The sequence below is a fragment of the Diadema setosum genome, chromosome 4, assembly GCF_964275005.1.
Source record: "Diadema setosum chromosome 4, eeDiaSeto1, whole genome shotgun sequence".
Lineage (NCBI taxonomy): Eukaryota > Metazoa > Echinodermata > Echinoidea > Diadematoida > Diadematidae > Diadema > Diadema setosum.
In genome coordinates this window covers 23,734,136-23,751,884 of record NC_092688.1, presented here as the reverse complement: position 1 = coordinate 23,751,884, position 17,749 = coordinate 23,734,136, and the positions used below count along the sequence as shown (strand labels likewise).

Genomic DNA, 17,749 nt, shown 5'->3' with positions numbered 1-17,749 from the left:
CAACGTGTTACGAGGGTAAGCATTCCTTGATATCAGTATGACTATGAATATTAGTGCTCGATAAGAACATGAGCCTAGATGTATTCAGCGTTGTGTTTTTTTTTTTCTTTTAATCGCATGAAGTAAATGCATAAAGTGTTGACTAGAGGAAAACGAGCGACATGCTCTGGTTTAAAAAAAAAAATATAACGAACTGATTGCAATCAAATAACGTACAAGCGAAAGTGGAATGATACATTTTTTTTTTCGACCGTAGTCCATCCTGTGTCAAAACATGCCTTCACTAATATAGAAAGTGTCTTTACATCGTCCATCTATGCTATTAAGATTTGGACCCTTGTGGAGGGAGTGAGTGAGCGTACTATGAACTCGCTTTAGATCTTGAAAATGAATTTAGTTCTCATGAAAAGCACACTAAGTTACATTGCCTCTCATAAAGATCCTAAAGCACATAATAAAAATCAGCTCTAAGCTATGCCGGAGATGAGGCTCCATGTACATATCGGTTGTAAAGTAAAAGAATAACGGGCAATTTTATAAAGATAAAAGAAAACTACATTTTCTTTTTATCAGGTATAGTATACGTCTGTACCAGAGAAATCACAGACTACTTTAATCTGTTATCTCTATAGATTGCAATAACTTGTAACAACAAGGTTTTGACGATTTCGCTCAAAATCAGTAGTCCTATTATACACCCAGCAACCGAATAAGTCAAAAAAAGAGTTCACGGCTTAGGACAAACTGCAACTTTTCTTTCTAATGAGTGACTGGCAATCCGTTCTCTCTCTCTCTCTCTCTCTCTCAAACCAAATTCAAGAATTATGAAATGTCTTCCGTTCCAAAATTATGGAGAGATAGCAATACAGAATAGAAATCGATATTGATTGCAAATGCAATACAAGTGCAGGCCTTACAATGTCAAAAACGAGCATAATTATCCTCCGCTACACTTTTTATGTTGTTGCAGCCTTCATTGCCTGCCATTAAGGTTTTAAAAAGTAAAATTTAAAAGTATTAACGTGAAAACAACAACCTTTATTTCATGTAGAAGTAGTATACTTGGGGTAGAAAATAAAACACTCCCAACGGTAAACCTTGTTATTTCGAAACTGCGACCCTTCCGAAGTCCCACTCTGTTTTCATCGTGCTTTAATTTCATTCATCAGTCTAGAAGTAGAAGTGAATCCAGAGTTTCACTATTACAATTTCAAAAGTGTTCATATTGTTACCATGCGCTCTACAGAAACACCCAGTGTGACACTGGTTGACGGACCCTCTCCCCTTGAAGGATTGGTCGTCTTCGAAACAGACAGATATGTTTGCTATGAAGGATTTAACGACGAGGCTGCCAAACTGGTCTGCGAAGAGCTTGGCTTCCCAGCGGCTGAGAGGTATCGTGCTCAAGCATTGCCACGGGCAGTAACGGGGAGCGGGACTGGACAGTTATCATGTGAAGATCCACGTAAGCTGAAGATAGAATTATTTCAGGGATTGTTTTTAATAACTGGGAGAAAGCGCATCTTAAAAAGAGAGAAGAACAGAAAAGAAAAGTTTAAGGGAAGAAATGTTTCAGAAAAATGTGAAGTAGATTAGGTGTATTAATGGTAAGACAATATATAAGAATTGAGAACTATACAGAGCGGTGGCACAAATATTGTAGAAGAGACCACTGGACATTAGATCCAGTGAAGATTAGACCAAACGGGCATTAGACGAAATTGATAGTAGACCAAATGCGTTTAGCCATAGTGGTGTTAGACGAACTGGGAGTAGAGCATCTGATATTGACCAAGTGGCAATAAACCGAGGAGACCGAGGTTGGCAGCTGGGCCGCGGGGTTACCTGACCCGTTATTTTTTAAAGTTAATGTTTATTCTCCATGTTTCAACTGATACTGACATGTTTCATGAGGAAGTCTAACGTATTCTAGATATCTGGTTTTTTTTTTCTATGTTATTCATATGGTGGCCTCAAAATTCTGTTTCACTCTTTGTTGGATGGAAAAATAAAAATGAATTGAATTGAATTGAAGGAAAACGTAAGAAAACAATGTATTCCCTCATGCTCATTTTCTTTTCTGGTTGCTTTTACCTACTGCATTTTGTATGATCCTACAATCGACCTTACCTAGTTACTGGTGATCCCGCAATTCGTATCAACAATTCCGTTCTTCTACCTTTTCTTGTACTACTTGGATTTATCTGCCGCTCTCATCGTTTTTTGTTTGTTTGTTTGTTTGTTTGTTTTTTTTTTTTTTGGTATATGGACATACATTGATTACCTATTCCTGCCCATTGTCGTGATTGTGTTTCCATGTTTTTGTGATTGGGACCAATCAATTCTCCCCTTGCTTCTTTACTGCCATGCCCACTATTCTCCATATTGCCTTATACCATCTCATAAATCTCATTTTCCTGTTTTGCATCATTTACTAGTTCCATTATTGAAGATTAAGTTTGATGTGTATTTATTATAATTTGTGACGTATTTTATTTCATGCATATTATGCAAGCAAACGTACATTTAGTTGTGAATTCTATGAGGTCTGTGATGTACGTAAAAGCAACCATATAAGCCTTCGAGCTGCTGGATTGTTATCTTACATTTGAACAATAAACTATAAAAGTATAAATTATTATTTTTTTCATTAGTATTATGTCTTCATGGTTACTGCAGTATTGCGTATTTGTAAAAACTAAAACTAAAACAAAAGATGAAGTATTCTGAAATCATGTAGATTTCGAAAACTAGGCGACGCTATTTCAAACTGTCAGACGGTTAGTGAATAATGAATGAAGCAAAGTTCAGAATTGGACGATTTTTTTTAATTCAACCTCCAAATGGACTTGATGCATTTGAAACATGTCTACTATGTTTGTTTTCAAGATATTACTTTCATATTTTTCTCCTTTGCATTGTATGAGTGTGTCAATGTTTTTTTGAAGTTTTGTAATTGAGTTTCACGACATCAATGCATAGCTGGTGGCACGTATCAACGTTTGATGGATTGTCAACTGACACTCACTGACTGTTCATCGAATAAGGCTGTTAGACTCAAATGTCAAGGTGAGCCTACTAGTACAATTATAAGTAAATTTGTGTTGATGTTTTGTGTGTCATAATGCTTAAATAACATTGTTTTAGGGAATCAAGAGCAGAAGAGTTCTCTTTTTGCACGAACATTATGTTTTTGAATGGCATGATTACAGTACTACATTATTGATAAAGGGTGTTTGCTGACCACGTCCTTATCATTTGTAAACAAGGAATGAGTAAAGTAAAGTATAACAGAACAAAATCTTTTTAGTTTGTATTTTGCACTAAGTTATTTTTAGTGTCAGTGTCAAAATGTGATTTGTAGTCTTATCAGAATTAGCATTGTCACAATTACAGTACTGTACGTAACAAGGATTGGATGATCATTCTTAAACAGAGCATATTAGTTACAGCTTTCCCAGGTGACCATCATTTCGTTTTACATCTATGAAAAACCCGGATTTCTTGGATGCTAGTAAGACAATGAACAGACATTTAAGACTGTGTCTTTCTTCAGATCTGACGTTTATTCAAAAAAAAAAAAAAAAAAAAAAAAAAAAAAAAAAAAAAAAAACATCTGTAGTCTCGAGCAAACCCGGGAATATGACGCTGCTGTTGTACGCAATAAATTTATACAAACTGTTTTCAATCAGAACCATTTGGCGAGCTAGAGTCTGAAAGAAGGAACTCTCAAAAATGGACATGTCCCAGCCAGGTAGACCAGGAATCTGACCAACTGGTCCACGAGTCATTCAACAGTGAGTATGACAGGCATATACACCATGTGTGAATTGTAAGCATTCAATAATGAATAAATGGCACATTTAAAATAGGAAGAGCATAACAAAGGTCGAAAGAAATGCATACGATATAAGTTATTATGATTTATCTTTTATTTGCTTCAATCGTTCAAATACTGAGTAAGTATCAGGTATTGTGTACATTGCATTACAAAGGGACAGTGTACAATGTATGATGCATTTTACAAACGTGATGTTGCTAAACGTTAGTGTGACTGTCGTTGAAACTTTACAGCCGCGGTCACTGTGGATCCACTGTAATAGGCGCAAGGATAAATTAGGTGGATAAATGTAAATCGTTCTGCATTGGTTCGTGATATGCATATGCATGCAAGTTAAGGAATAAAATAGGGTCAATTAATACGTGATTTAGCTTCTCCGCACTTTATTTGCCAAGCGTTTGGCCTTCTTGGCTTTGGTCGCGAACGCATGTGTTTTGGAACATACAAAATCAAAATAGTATGTGAAAAACCGAACATTACACAAAGGACATTAATAGTTTGAATCTGATTAAACGTACATGTAGTCATGATGCATGCAAACATCACAAATTCATAAAATTCTACGTGTTCTACTAGTTAGGCCTGTATCGGTTTGCAAGGGTATGCAGACAAAGTTGTGTTCTAGATGATGAGAATGTTCGTTCCCATTTACAGACGACGTGCAAGTTCCGAGTAAATATAAAAGCATGTGGAAACACACAACATACACACACCCAGCCACCCACACACTTGCGTACACACAAATATTTATAGTCGTGCCAAAGGAAGAGGAATACTTAGCAGACGTTGTAGTAGTTCACTTGTTGCCTTTTATTGGCAATATATATATATATATATATATATATATATATATATATATATATATATGGAGTGTTTGTTTGCAAAAACCGATAAGTCCATATTTGTTAAATGGAGATATTTGCGATTAAAGGTCAAGAAAAATAAAGAGAATAATAAAAACATTTTTACTTCTTTTGACCATAACTTCAAAAATGTACCTTTATGTGTAGTGACCAATATATCATTTAAAAGGTATTATATTGTATTTTATGACAGATACCGTACTTCAAAATCTTCAAAAATGGACTTATCGGTTTTTGCAAACAAACTCTGCATATATATACATATATATATATATATATGATAATATCATAATTAAAACGGGAATGGATAGGGAATTTTATTACTTATAACATGAATGGCATATCATTGCCATCAGATATCATTATTGGCGTGAAAAAATGTATTTTATGTCAAACTGCATGGAAAAAAAAGTTGCACTTAAGTGATTTGCTTGACTTTTACACAAATAATCAAACAATCAGATCTTTGACCTCTCCAGTTTCCTGAAACTTTGCTCTAAGTTTCCTTATGTTCCTTAACCGGAACCCCAGCTTTAAGGAAAGCTGTAGCTCTCCCTCTCTCAAAAATTGCAGAACCAGCATGATACAAAATGGCCATAAGCACATTAATGTGATCAACCCAAATTGGAATTAAAAAGCACGTGGCTTCGACCAACATTTTCATATTGAAAAGGCCTATTGTTTAAAAAGTATGCATAACATCTGTTTAATAGGGAAGCACATTGAACCTGAAGAAATTCCTGAGAATTACATAACAATTCAAAAAGTCATTTGCTAACTTGCATACGAAATGTACACAATATCCTTAATATAACGTTAAGTGCAACTTTTTTCCCATGCATTTTAGCATAATTTGACACACACACACATACACATGTATGACCCTGCACCTCAAAACCAGCAAAACGTCGCCAGGCATGGATTTTTAGTTTTAAGGGCAGATTCTGAAAAAGCAGACTCTTAGCTTTGAAATGATGTATTACTTGATACAAAATGGACTTTTCCAGGGGCGGATCCAAGAATCCCGTAAAGGGGAGGCGCCTTTGCAAAATTAAGGAGGAGGCGCACGCACCCCCTCCCCCATTTTTCTTTTTATTTCTTTTGTTTGTATCAAAAATAAAGAGGGGGCGCGCGCCCGGTGCGCCCCCTTCTGGATCTGCCGCTGCTTTCCTATAAGGCTACGGTCACAACTCAGAGCGGCGACCGACCGATTTGTAGTCTGCTCGGTCGTCGCTGAAATTTTGTCACTGCCTAGTTTTTAGAGAGGTCGAGCAGGCTGTAAAACCTTAGTGATGCCCGAGCGATGCTCTGTTGAGTTCCCGTCGGTCACGGGTCGATTTAAAGGACAAGTTCACCTTCATAAACATAAGGATTGAGAGAATGTAGCAATATTAGTAGAACACATCAGTGAAAGTTTGAGGAAAATCGTACAATCCGTTCAAAAGTTATGCATTTTTGAAGTTTTTGTGCAGTAACCGCTGGATGAGAAGACTACTGCAGTGTGTGAATAACTTAGATGTCACATGCTAGTCCAGATTCTGGACGTTTTTTTATCATTACGCATCCACGCGCGCTCCACAGCTTATCGCGCTATCCCCTGTAACCGCTCGATATCGATGAGGGCGCCAACAAACCTGTCCGAAAAAAAAAAAAAACGTCCAGAATGGTTTGACAGTGCGTAGGGTCAAAAGTTCATATTAGGTATGCTGACGTAATGCCCTATCTCTCGCAAGCTCATTGCGTATGCATGAAAACTAAGGGATCGATCACAGAAAAGAGTTCTTTTTTTTGTTTTAAAGAATATTTTATTCTTCATCAATGGAAACATAATATACAAATAAATTGATACAAAAATCTCCGGACCAATTTTATAGTCCTTTTCAACATTGGATGCCACACTGATACCAAAACTTTACATCGGTTGAACATGTTTTGATACACTCTGGTACATTTTTTTCACAATCAATATATACAATCCATATAAACATCTCTTCTTTTCTGGTTTTACATTACTAATTTCTCAATCTCTTAACAATTTTTTTCTTTCAATACATAATAAATTCTATTAACTGAATCACTTACCCCAAAAATATTTCTTTTCAGCTTTCATACAATCCAACCTAAAATATCAATATCCATTGATTGAAGTTTTTTGTTAAAAAACAAAACAAAAACAACCCCCTCGCCACCCCTACTCAATACCCCCGTCCATTCTCCCCCTTACTACCCCACCCCATCCCCCCTCCCCCTTCCAGAACCCCCATCACAACAAAACCTCAAAAGCAACTGAAACCTGTGTGTCCTGACTTACATTATAACACTTAATACGAGTGCGTGGAAAAGGCATTTCCTGGTGGATGTGCGGCAGACCATACTCTGTTAAATAAACGTAAAGCAAATTCTCAATTCTTTTTCCAGTTTTCCCACTTTTGTAAATGTATTGACAACGTATTACGTATAACTGCTAATTTTTCTTCTTCTAACCTATCCTGCTCTATAGACCTTTTAATGAAATATTCCGTTGGGGGTGTCTTATTTTTCCTTCCTAAAAAAAGCAATTTCTTCACCAAAATTATAACATGGTTAACTAACTGAGCTTTTCCTTTATCTGGTAGCTCTATACCGAAAAAGATCTCTTCCCAACTCAACTGTTGCAAATCAACATATTCAAAGAAAGTACTACATTTTCCCCAAACTTTCCTAGCAAAATCACATGTATAAAATATATGTTTATACGTCTCTTTCTCATTATGACAAAAAGAACATAAATTATCATTTACGAACTTAAACTGAAATAATTGATGATTTGTGTACACTATTCCATGCAATAATCTATATTGGAAATCCCTCAAAGCAGAACTCAAAGTGCTACTTCTTATCCTACTAAAAATACATTTTATATCCCTATTAGAAAAATCACAAAAAATATAAATTTCTCATTTTTTATATCACCGAAGAATCATCACTTACTTTCTTCACTAATTCAACATAAATGTCTTTAGAGGTAATCTTTTCCAGAGGAATTTCCTTCCCGTTTCTTATAAAAGTCATTTCATCTACATTTGTATTCTTCTCTATCTCTGTGTTCTCTGTATTCCTTTTCCAACCAACTGGAAGCGCCTCATATATCTTCTGAATACTCAAAATATTCAAATAATTAAATCCTTTATTATTAAAATATTCAACCGAAAATAATTTACCATTCCTATCCATTATATGTTCCAATCTAAAACAATTTTTCAAAAACAATTTTTCATCAAAACTGCATTTCCCTCAATGCGAATCATTTTATTATTAAACAAAACTTCCTTCCTTATTTGATTATAATTACCCCTGAAATCCCTTGTTTTCACCCATGTTTTCAACAGATCCCTGTAAAATTGCGGTATAGACAAATTCAAAAGATAAATAAAATAGTTACAACAAAATATAAATTTACCTCCAATATGTTTAGTAACAAACTGAAAATATTGTTTCCATTTCATTTCTTGTTTACCATAAAATAACCTTTTAACCCACATTACTCTTTGAGCGTCTATCAATGATGAAAAATGCATATATTTTACTCCCCCGCGTTCATAATCTAATACCAACACAGTTTTTTTAATTTTTGGTTTCCCTTGCCAAATAAATTCCCAAACAACCAAATCCAGTTCTTTATATACACATTCTGGCAAAGGAGTTAGAGACCCCACATATATCAATTTAGAATAAATAAAAGTCTTCAATAACTGAATTTTACCAACTAATATCAAATCTCGTTGCTTCCACCATATTAATAATTTCTTTATTTTACTAAGTATTTCTTTATAATTCAATTTTTCTTTCACCTCTGGATCCAAAATAAAATATTCCCCTAAAATCTTTAACTCCATCACTTTTTGTCCAAAAGAAAAATCATAAGCACTATCTTTACTACTTCCCAATTCCAACACTTTTATCTTATCTTTATTAAGTTTAAGTCCAGAGACCCGTTGAAAACAATCAAAAATAAATTCAATCCTCTTGATTGACTCAAAATCTTGTACCAAAAATGTAATATCATCCGCATAAAGCACTTGTCTAACTTAATTCCCTCCAAAACATAACCCTGAAATCTCCTTGTCTTTTCTTATCGAATGCGCTAACACTTCTATACATAAAATAAACAGATAGGGTGACAGTGGATCCCCTTGTCGAACCCCCTTTTCTATCTTAAAATACCCTGTCGATTTACCCCCGTTAAAAACACAGCTAAGAGCATTATTATAAAGAGTAGAAATCCATTTTCGGAATACAGGTCCAAAACCAAAATATAACAAGGCCTGTTGTAAAAAACTGTGAGCAACGGAATCAAAGGCTTTTTCGAAATCAATTGCAACCAAATAACCTGGTAACTTAAAGTGGGAAGTATGGAAAATCATGTCATCAATAATACGTGTTGCTTCCCCTATATATCTACCTTTCAAAAACCCCAATTGATCTTCCATTATAATTTCCTCTAAAACCTCTGTAATTCTCATTGTTAAAACTTTAGAAAGAATTTTATAATCCACATTTAATAAAGAAATAGGTCTATAATTCTTAATCTGCAAGACATCTTTACCTTCTTTTGCAATTAAAATAATCATTGCTTGTCTTTGGGAAGCCGATAGTTCCCCATTATGATACGCTTCATTTAAAGCTTCTACTACTAATTGTCCGATAACCGGCCAAAATATTCTATAAAATTCAACCGTTAACCCATCATTCCCTGGTGATTTATTCAGTTTCATTTTTTCCAACACCTGTATACACTCCCTTTCTACTATTAACCCTTCACAATAATCTTTGGACTCCTCAGATAACCTGGGCAAGTCCTCAGAAAAAAACACATTATCTGAATTCAAAACTACATCTGATTTAGCATACAATCTACTATAAAAATCCTTAATTTCATTAATTATACCAGTTTCATCATAAATAATATCACCCTTTTCATTAATCAATTTTTGTATATTAGTTTTTCTTCTATTTGACTCCATTAATTGCGTAAAATATCTCACATCTCTTTCTCCTCCTTCATACCAAGAGGCGCGGGAGCGAATCTTAACTCCTTCCTTATCATAATCATAACTAACCTGTAATTCCCTTTTTTTTTTCTTCAAGTCTCTTACATACTTCTTGATTTGGCTGAGATATCAAACTATCCTCCAACTCTGCTACCTCTCTTTCCAATTTTTCTCTACTTTCCTTTCTATTTTTAGACATTTTCTTAGAGTACGTTTGTGTAAATTGACGAATTTTCCATTTCAAAAAATCCCAAAGTACTCTTTTATCCTGAATCTCTTCCTGTAAATCTCTCTTTAATTTCAAAATTTCTTCCTTCATTTGCTGAACATAAACCATATCATTACATAAACTGTTATTAAATTTCCAATAAGAACTTCTATTTCTTAGTTGATTTTCCCGGATATCCAAAAACCCTAACCCTATTGCGGAATGGTCCAGAGCAATTGAAGACATAATTTCACATTTAACCACAAAGTCTACTAAATCTTCTGAAATTAACCAATAATCCAATCGACTTTGCATAAATGGTACTTTCTGTCTATATGTAAATTGCTTTTTTGTTGGATTTCTCTTCCTCCAAATATCTACTAAATTCCATACTTCCATAAAATTATCAATTTCCAAATTAAACCTACTCTGACAAATTGACTTATTTCTACCAACATAATCACACTCTTCATTACGGATCATATTAAAATCCCCTCCCATTATAACAGATACCCCCTCTCTATTCATTTCCCTCAATAGTCCCTCTAACTTCTTTATCATTTGTATTTGCTCTTTTTCTTTTCCCCTAACAGGAAAATACACATTACATAAAATCAATCTTAACCCTTTCAAATTACAATACATCAATATATATCTACCTTCTACATCACTTACCACCTTTTTCATTTCCAATAAAATTACTAACGAATTAACCAAAATCAAAACTCCTTTACTATGGGAGGTTCCATGACTATAAACACATTGACCGTTCCATTCCGATGTCCATTTATCTTCTACATCTCTTGTACTATATGTTTCTTGTAAAAATACAAAATCTGCCCCTTTCTCCTTACACCAAGCAAAAATTCTCTGCCTTTTACCCTTTTCTCTTAATCCCTTTACATTTAAAGAAACATAACTACTTTTCCCCTCTGTGGGATCGTGGGATCTGTGGGATCGATCGATCTGCAGCCAGCTGTGTGCATTGCACCGTGAATACAGTGCGATCTGCAACAATTACTAATTATGTGCACAGAGATGCCTGCATTTTTGCACAACACACATTATCACAATCAAAGAGCCAACTCTTTGATCACAATGCAATGCGAAACTCGGTACTTCAGTGATCCGTACCATGCATTGTTGCACAGCTGATTCGTGCAACGTTTTTGACTGGCTGAAAGTTATGGTTGCAGTCATCTAGGACCTACTTTCACGTTGTGTTTTGGACTTTGTTGTGCCCAGATTCGATGATTACTTGAATATTATTCTTGAGATTGGAAATGGCTAGCTACAAATCGCCAGCTCGCCGATGTATGATTTGTGATGTGCCACTTCTAACGTCCAAACACTACATAAAACTGCAAAGAACTCTGTGAAGGTCGTGAGATGTGGACCTCAAGAAGAGTTGGAAGATTTGTTTGGCGATGTTATTGTTGGTAAAGGGGATCAATGTGTTTTTTGTTTGTTTTTTGGGGGGATTGTGCCAATCATGTTCATTAAAGGAAATAATTTTGTCATTAATTATTCTTCATTAATAATATTGTATGATGAAATATTCAGAAATTAAAGAAATTCTTTAATTGACATAGGCACTTGTATGCACCTGTTTTCAATATTATCTGGCCCACTAAGTAACAATGTAATTTTGGAATATAAGCTCAGGGCTGTGAGATGTGGGTTCTATGAACCATACTTAGCTATGGTATACAAGATATCAAGCATATTCAGGGGTGGAGAAGGTGAAGGGGATACATTACACAATTTGTAGTGGAAAGTTTTGAAGTACATGATTGTAAGGAACCAGAAAATGCCTCTTTTGCTTGTTCTTTTCCCCAAATGTTAGTAGAGAGCAGTCTAAATTTAAAGAATTGCGCTAAGTTTGTAAAACTTTTATCATTTTATTACCACTTCATGAAGGGCCTACTGGGCAGTTAGACCGAAACTATTTGCTTTGATAATTTCTGTAACAGAGACAATCAGACCAATATCCCTGTTGTAAGAATACCCCGTCATTCAGTCTTTTGTCTGTTAGTCTTCATGATAATAAAGCTAAATTTAGTAAAGCAAGATGAAGACGCTTAAGGGCATTTTTGCTACAGAGATATTGGTAGATTGGTCTCTGCAATTACAGAAGTGAACAGTTTTGGTTGAACTGCCCTTCTGCATATGCATAAATATATATATATCCAATCATATCTTCCCTTTTTTTTGGGCAAACCATACCTGTATTTGCTCAAAATAGTAGCTCCATGTATATGTGACCGTGCACCTCAAAACGAACATAAAGTCGCACACACTGATTTTGCGTGAGGACTGAAAATAAGTGAAATGGGTCAATCTAGCCGAACTTGAGTTTTTCATATTTTCTGAAAGAGCGGGTCTTCTTTTACATTATGCTAAAATTTGGGATCATAAAACGGGCAGGAAAGTGTGTTTTTTAGCAGTTTATCTCGAACATTTTTTGTAGAATAGTGTGATTAGGTGTGTCTTTAGAATCCCTTTTTCATTTCTGAAAAACCTTGTCCACACTCTTCACCTTCAACTCTAATAACTTTTGAAAGGATAGTACTACTGCTTTGAAAGTTGGCATTAATTAAGGACAGAATGTGTGAATGAGGCATGCTTAATTTCAGTTTAATCTGATAATCCCTTTTTTTGTTGTTACTCTGGCGGTTTACTTCCTGTTTTTAGTCCCATTCATTGCACAGCCAGCACGGTTTGGTAAAGATTAAGCGCTTGAATAGACACTGTACTTCAGAGCCTCTTTTCTCAGTTCACACTTTTCATGGGTTTGCGCTTTCCTTCCAATATTTAGATAGGTTAGGAGAGTCAATTTGATTTGAGTTGTACATCATTTTAAAGCTTAAAGTCTGCTCTTTCAGAATATGGTCTTAACTTGAAATTCATGTCTGGCGACTTTTTGCTTGTTTTGAGGTGCAGTGTCACATATATACATTATTAGATAAGTAGGCCTATTCATATCAAAAGACTGTATGACAGAGCAACTTGTTTGTTTCTAATTCACAAGCATTTAAGGGGGATATCAGCATGAAATTATGCTTGGGAAATGTGTGGGCCATGCACACAACACACACAAACGCATACACGCATGTGCACACACACACACACACACACACACAAACGCATACACGCATGTGCACACACACACACATACACACACTCACGTGTTAGCAATTTGATTAAACCCCCTATTACAATTCACATCCAAATTAAAACATTGTACATATACTTGTACATACAGCTGTAATTACAATGTAGTAGACTTTACCCTTTTTTCCACGTTTATGGCGGCTGATTATTGGTAAATAAGTTAAGATTTTTTTTTTCAGTGTTGAGGTGTGGTCAGAAAATACGTCAATTTATCACTGTTGTACTTTGAAATGTACAATGTACAGTGTACATGTACATTGTACATGTGCAATATATGTTCTGTTAAATACACTGTGTAGTCTTCATCATTTCATGTCCAGTAAGAGCAGACAGCAAAGTGAAAACAAATGGACTACAAGTAGTGTAATTTGAACATATAATTTGTACATTATTTAATCACATTACTTCTTAAGCCTTCATTATAAAAATTTGGCCATGATGGTAAAACTGTTAATGTTGTACCAACTACCAAGGAAGTTTCAAAGCTAGCAACCCACTCCCAACTGCCAATAATGAGGTCAAAAAGTTGTCACTCTGGGAAGGACGTTCAAAATAATTCCTCAGGTGTATAAGTGCCTTCAAAGTTGGATACTCTGTGCCACCAAGTACTCATAAGGAACTGAAATTAAATGTTCTATAGTTTCTCCATGCTCTTGAAATTCCTTCATTATACACTTTCATTTGTATATGTACATGTACAAGTACTGTAATATCCAATACATTTACTGTATATTCATGATAGTTCATGATCATTGTTCAATAACAGTGCATTATTTCAAACAAAATACATTGTAAACTGTTTGACTCTGAATGTTGATGTCAGAGAAATAATATGATATGTCACATTTCAGTCTGATTACCATGTGTAGTAGACTCTCATTACACATCAAAAACACAGGATTAACACAAACTGGTTACAAGTTATGACAAAGAAATCTTCCTGGTCCCACTGTAGATTTTGTTTTTTTCATTTGTTGTGTTTTACAACAATTCTTGGTAAAAAAAAAAAAAATTGCTTCGAAGTTCAAAAAAAGAAAATAAATTCATTGCTACACAGTTCAAACTACAGGTATAAATGTTCATGTGCATTAACAGAACTAGTTTTATTTTTATCAAAATGGGCCAAAGAACATACTGTACTTCTCATGAATGATTTTGTATGTAAAGAAAGTATATGTAAACAAGTTCTTGGTAGTTGTACAACTCAAAAACATACCGTACACATGTGTACACTTGTATGTACATGTATGCATAGATGAATATGCGATGTACAATTACATGTGCAGACAAACGGCATAACAGTTCAATTTTCAAACACCCACCCAAACACCCAAAACACACAGCCCATCCCCACTTGGCATGGTCTGTACGTACATACGTACATGTAATCCACTACATCACAAAAACACAACCTTGAACTAAAATATTTCAACTTTTCCATAATCTTATCACTTGTAATTACGATATGTACCCATCAACATGTCCAATGAAATGAAAATATTCATGCCTAAAAAACAAAGTACAGTATGAAAAGTAGGTGTGTACAAATGAAGAGTTTGTTTGCAAAAACCGATAAGTCCATATTTGTCAAATGGAGATATTTGCCATTAAAGGTCAAGAAAAATAAAGAGAATAATAAGAATTGTTTTCCTTCTTTTGACCATAACTTCAAAAATGTACCTTAATATGTAGTGACCAATATATCATTTAGAAGGTATTATTTTGTACTTTATGACAGATACCGTACTTAAAAATCTTCAAAAATGGACTTATCGGTTTTTGCAAACAAACTCTTCAAATGTACATTGCATTTGCTTCTATGAATAAGAGCAAGGTACAGTAATTGCAGTGATAAAAAGAAAATTATTGTATATGTAGCGTGGAATTGCAAAAATTTAGGTGCACCAGAAACCAATGTACCAACCACTCACCATTACAAACCTTAAGGAGGAAAAACACCCACAGTGGATTCTTGTTTTAAAACAATCATATGAATTCTCTAAAAAACAATTTTCAAAGCCCAAAGGTACAAGCTACATGTACACGTGTATACGTAACATTTTTCAGTTTGAAAAACAAAAAATCTTAGCTACGATGTACAACTGTACAGCATGCAGCTGTACATGATTCTTCATGTTACCAGTATATCTGATAAGGCCTGAAAATTGAGTGCTTTTAAAAAGTGGATATAATCGTCTAGATCACTTGGGCATCCACACAAAACCGTACTGTGTACGCTGCTTACGTCAACACCCAGGCCAGACGCAATGATAGCTATCAGAACTCTGATTTCACCATCTGTTGCCAACATGCTGTCAACCATTTCCTTTTGGATATCAGTTTCCGTGTTCCAGTGGTACATATTATAAACTTATTAACATACCTGTGGCAACCTTCTGGAAGCAGTGCCATAAAGGTCGCGTACACATTACTGCACAGTTTTCTTACCATCCTTTCACAACATGCACCATGAGTCTTCAAGTCATCTGCCAGCCACTTGAACATTGTATCTAAATCTCTTGCAGCAGACTTGACGACATGTTTTATATTTTGCTTGTCCAGCAACTGATTTACCCACACATAATTGCGAAGACCAAAGTTTTCGATGATACCACTACGCACATCTCTGGTTGCAGTGGCTGTCAGGGCAACAGCGGGACTGACTGACGACTTGAGTTTCGATCGTAATTCACCCAATTTTCCATACGCTGCTCGAAATGCTTTGGTGTCTCCAGATGCGGTCCCCCTATTTGAAAAATAAGAAAAAACAAACCCAGTAAGATTAAAAAAAGAACATTTTCTACATTGCACATAAGTGATTTTAATAATGCCTGCAGTCTCTACGATGCATATCACATAGCCATAAGACTGCATAATTTTATTCTATAGATGAACAAGTATGAGTACATTTGCATACTGAAGCATGTTCCCATTTGAGTTTTTTCCCAATGTAGTACATGCACATGAAGAATTAGTCTGTGGGCCACAGCGTGTGTCTCGATTGCTCCTCTGTGTAGAGGAGCAAAGCCGACGAGGCACAGGCTGTAGTTCACAGACTAAAGCTATGAAAAGGCAGTAGGCCTATGTGTAATTGCATTTGTATGCGAGAAAGTTACAGTAGTTACTGTACTGTACAAAACAATTAAACCAGTGCAGTTACAGTGTTAACAATTTATCACAATTACACAGGATTTAACTCGGTACACCTAGTAGGAACACTCACAAGATATAGTACTGTAGTAGAAGCCTGCCATGTGTTTACCCTACCCGGCCCAGAGGCCAGACATAAATAGTTTTACAATCATTTTTTGTTGTTCAACTAGGGGCCTACAGTTACAGTTTGTAATGCAAGACAAGAGACACGTAATGAAAGTTGCCTTGACAAATCATTTTTAGAAACTGGATAGATCTAAGTTGATTAGCTTACCGCTAGGCTGCTTGAGTCTTTGACTTTGTCACGCAGGCCAAGCAAGATCCACAGCCCTGCTCATCTGGTCCGAAATTAAAAAAAAAAAAAAAAAAAAAAAAAAACTTCAAAGGCATGACAGCAGGAGCCACGGCTTTCGGAGAGTCTGGTCCATCATGTAGATCTAGTTTGCGAAGAATATCAACGCATAACGGTGCAGCTTGGAAGTTGGAACACCACACTATTGCCGAAACCAGTCGGCAGGGAGATAAACAAATATAAAATCATGACCACGCACGGAGAAACGAAACGAGTACGTGCAGTAGGGACTTCTGAGTTCTGGTTCTGCTGCTGCTCCCCGAAAACGTCAACGAATCCAAGCTTCTCAGTAGCACATTGCATTGAATGCTCTTCTCATTATCACTGTCAGAAAAGCGACGTCGAGACGCTGATGTTGACATCCATTGATCATGTAAACAAGATTTGGAGGAAATACTTGAAATGCTGCACAGATTTTGGTCGGAAAACGCAAGACTCGGAATCAATACGAAAAGCACATTGCACAAGCTGTATGCTGTACACGCGATCCGGGGGATCCCCGAATGAGAAGTAAAAGCCACTTCGAAATTGACATGTACGATAGGTCACGATTCTTTAAATGGGCGAATATTTTTTCTATACGTATTTATCAATTTTTAATTTTCAATTTTTAAATTATTATTTTTTTGTCGAAAAATAGATCCAAATTGTTGATAATTATGATATTTATAATTTAATTTATAACAATTATGGGAACGAGTAGAAGTTAGTCTTAATCTTACACACGGTTTATGTACGTTCTAATTTCATTCTCCTCTTATGATCTCTAAGATATACTATTTGAGCAATTTTTAATAAAAAGAAAAATAATTTTGAAATGCCAGTATTATGTTGAGATTAATACCAATATTGGCGTAAAATACGTATGTTATATTGCTAAATGCAATGTACCTCTTTGCAATAAGACTACGAGATTAGAGATCGATCGACTTTTTTTCGATCCCGCAAATTGCCTGCTGGATGCGATCTCATCGACCAATCAGGATGCTCAAAATGAATGAGCGGGTGGGGGTGGGGCCAATTTTTTACGAAATATTTCGGAAAGACTTGGCAAACCAGACTGGACTGTTTTGGAGGTCGAGATGCGTGCGTGCGTGGCAAATAATACACGAGCGTACGGTGGGGCAT

General features: G+C 35.4%; 1 protein-coding gene across 1 annotated transcript in view; it reads left to right on the top strand.

Annotated features, from left to right (window-relative positions):
* Positions 1-3,005: 3,005 nt before the first annotated feature.
* LOC140227965 (uncharacterized) overlaps positions 3,006-17,749 on the top strand; it is a 79,913-nt gene continuing 65,169 nt past the window's right edge. Inside the window, exons 1-2 of the mRNA XM_072308348.1 lie at positions 3,006-3,069; positions 3,693-3,797. Of these exons, the coding sequence (XP_072164449.1) occupies positions 3,006-3,069; positions 3,693-3,797 (169 nt within the window). The remainder of the gene's footprint in view (positions 3,070-3,692; positions 3,798-17,749) is intronic.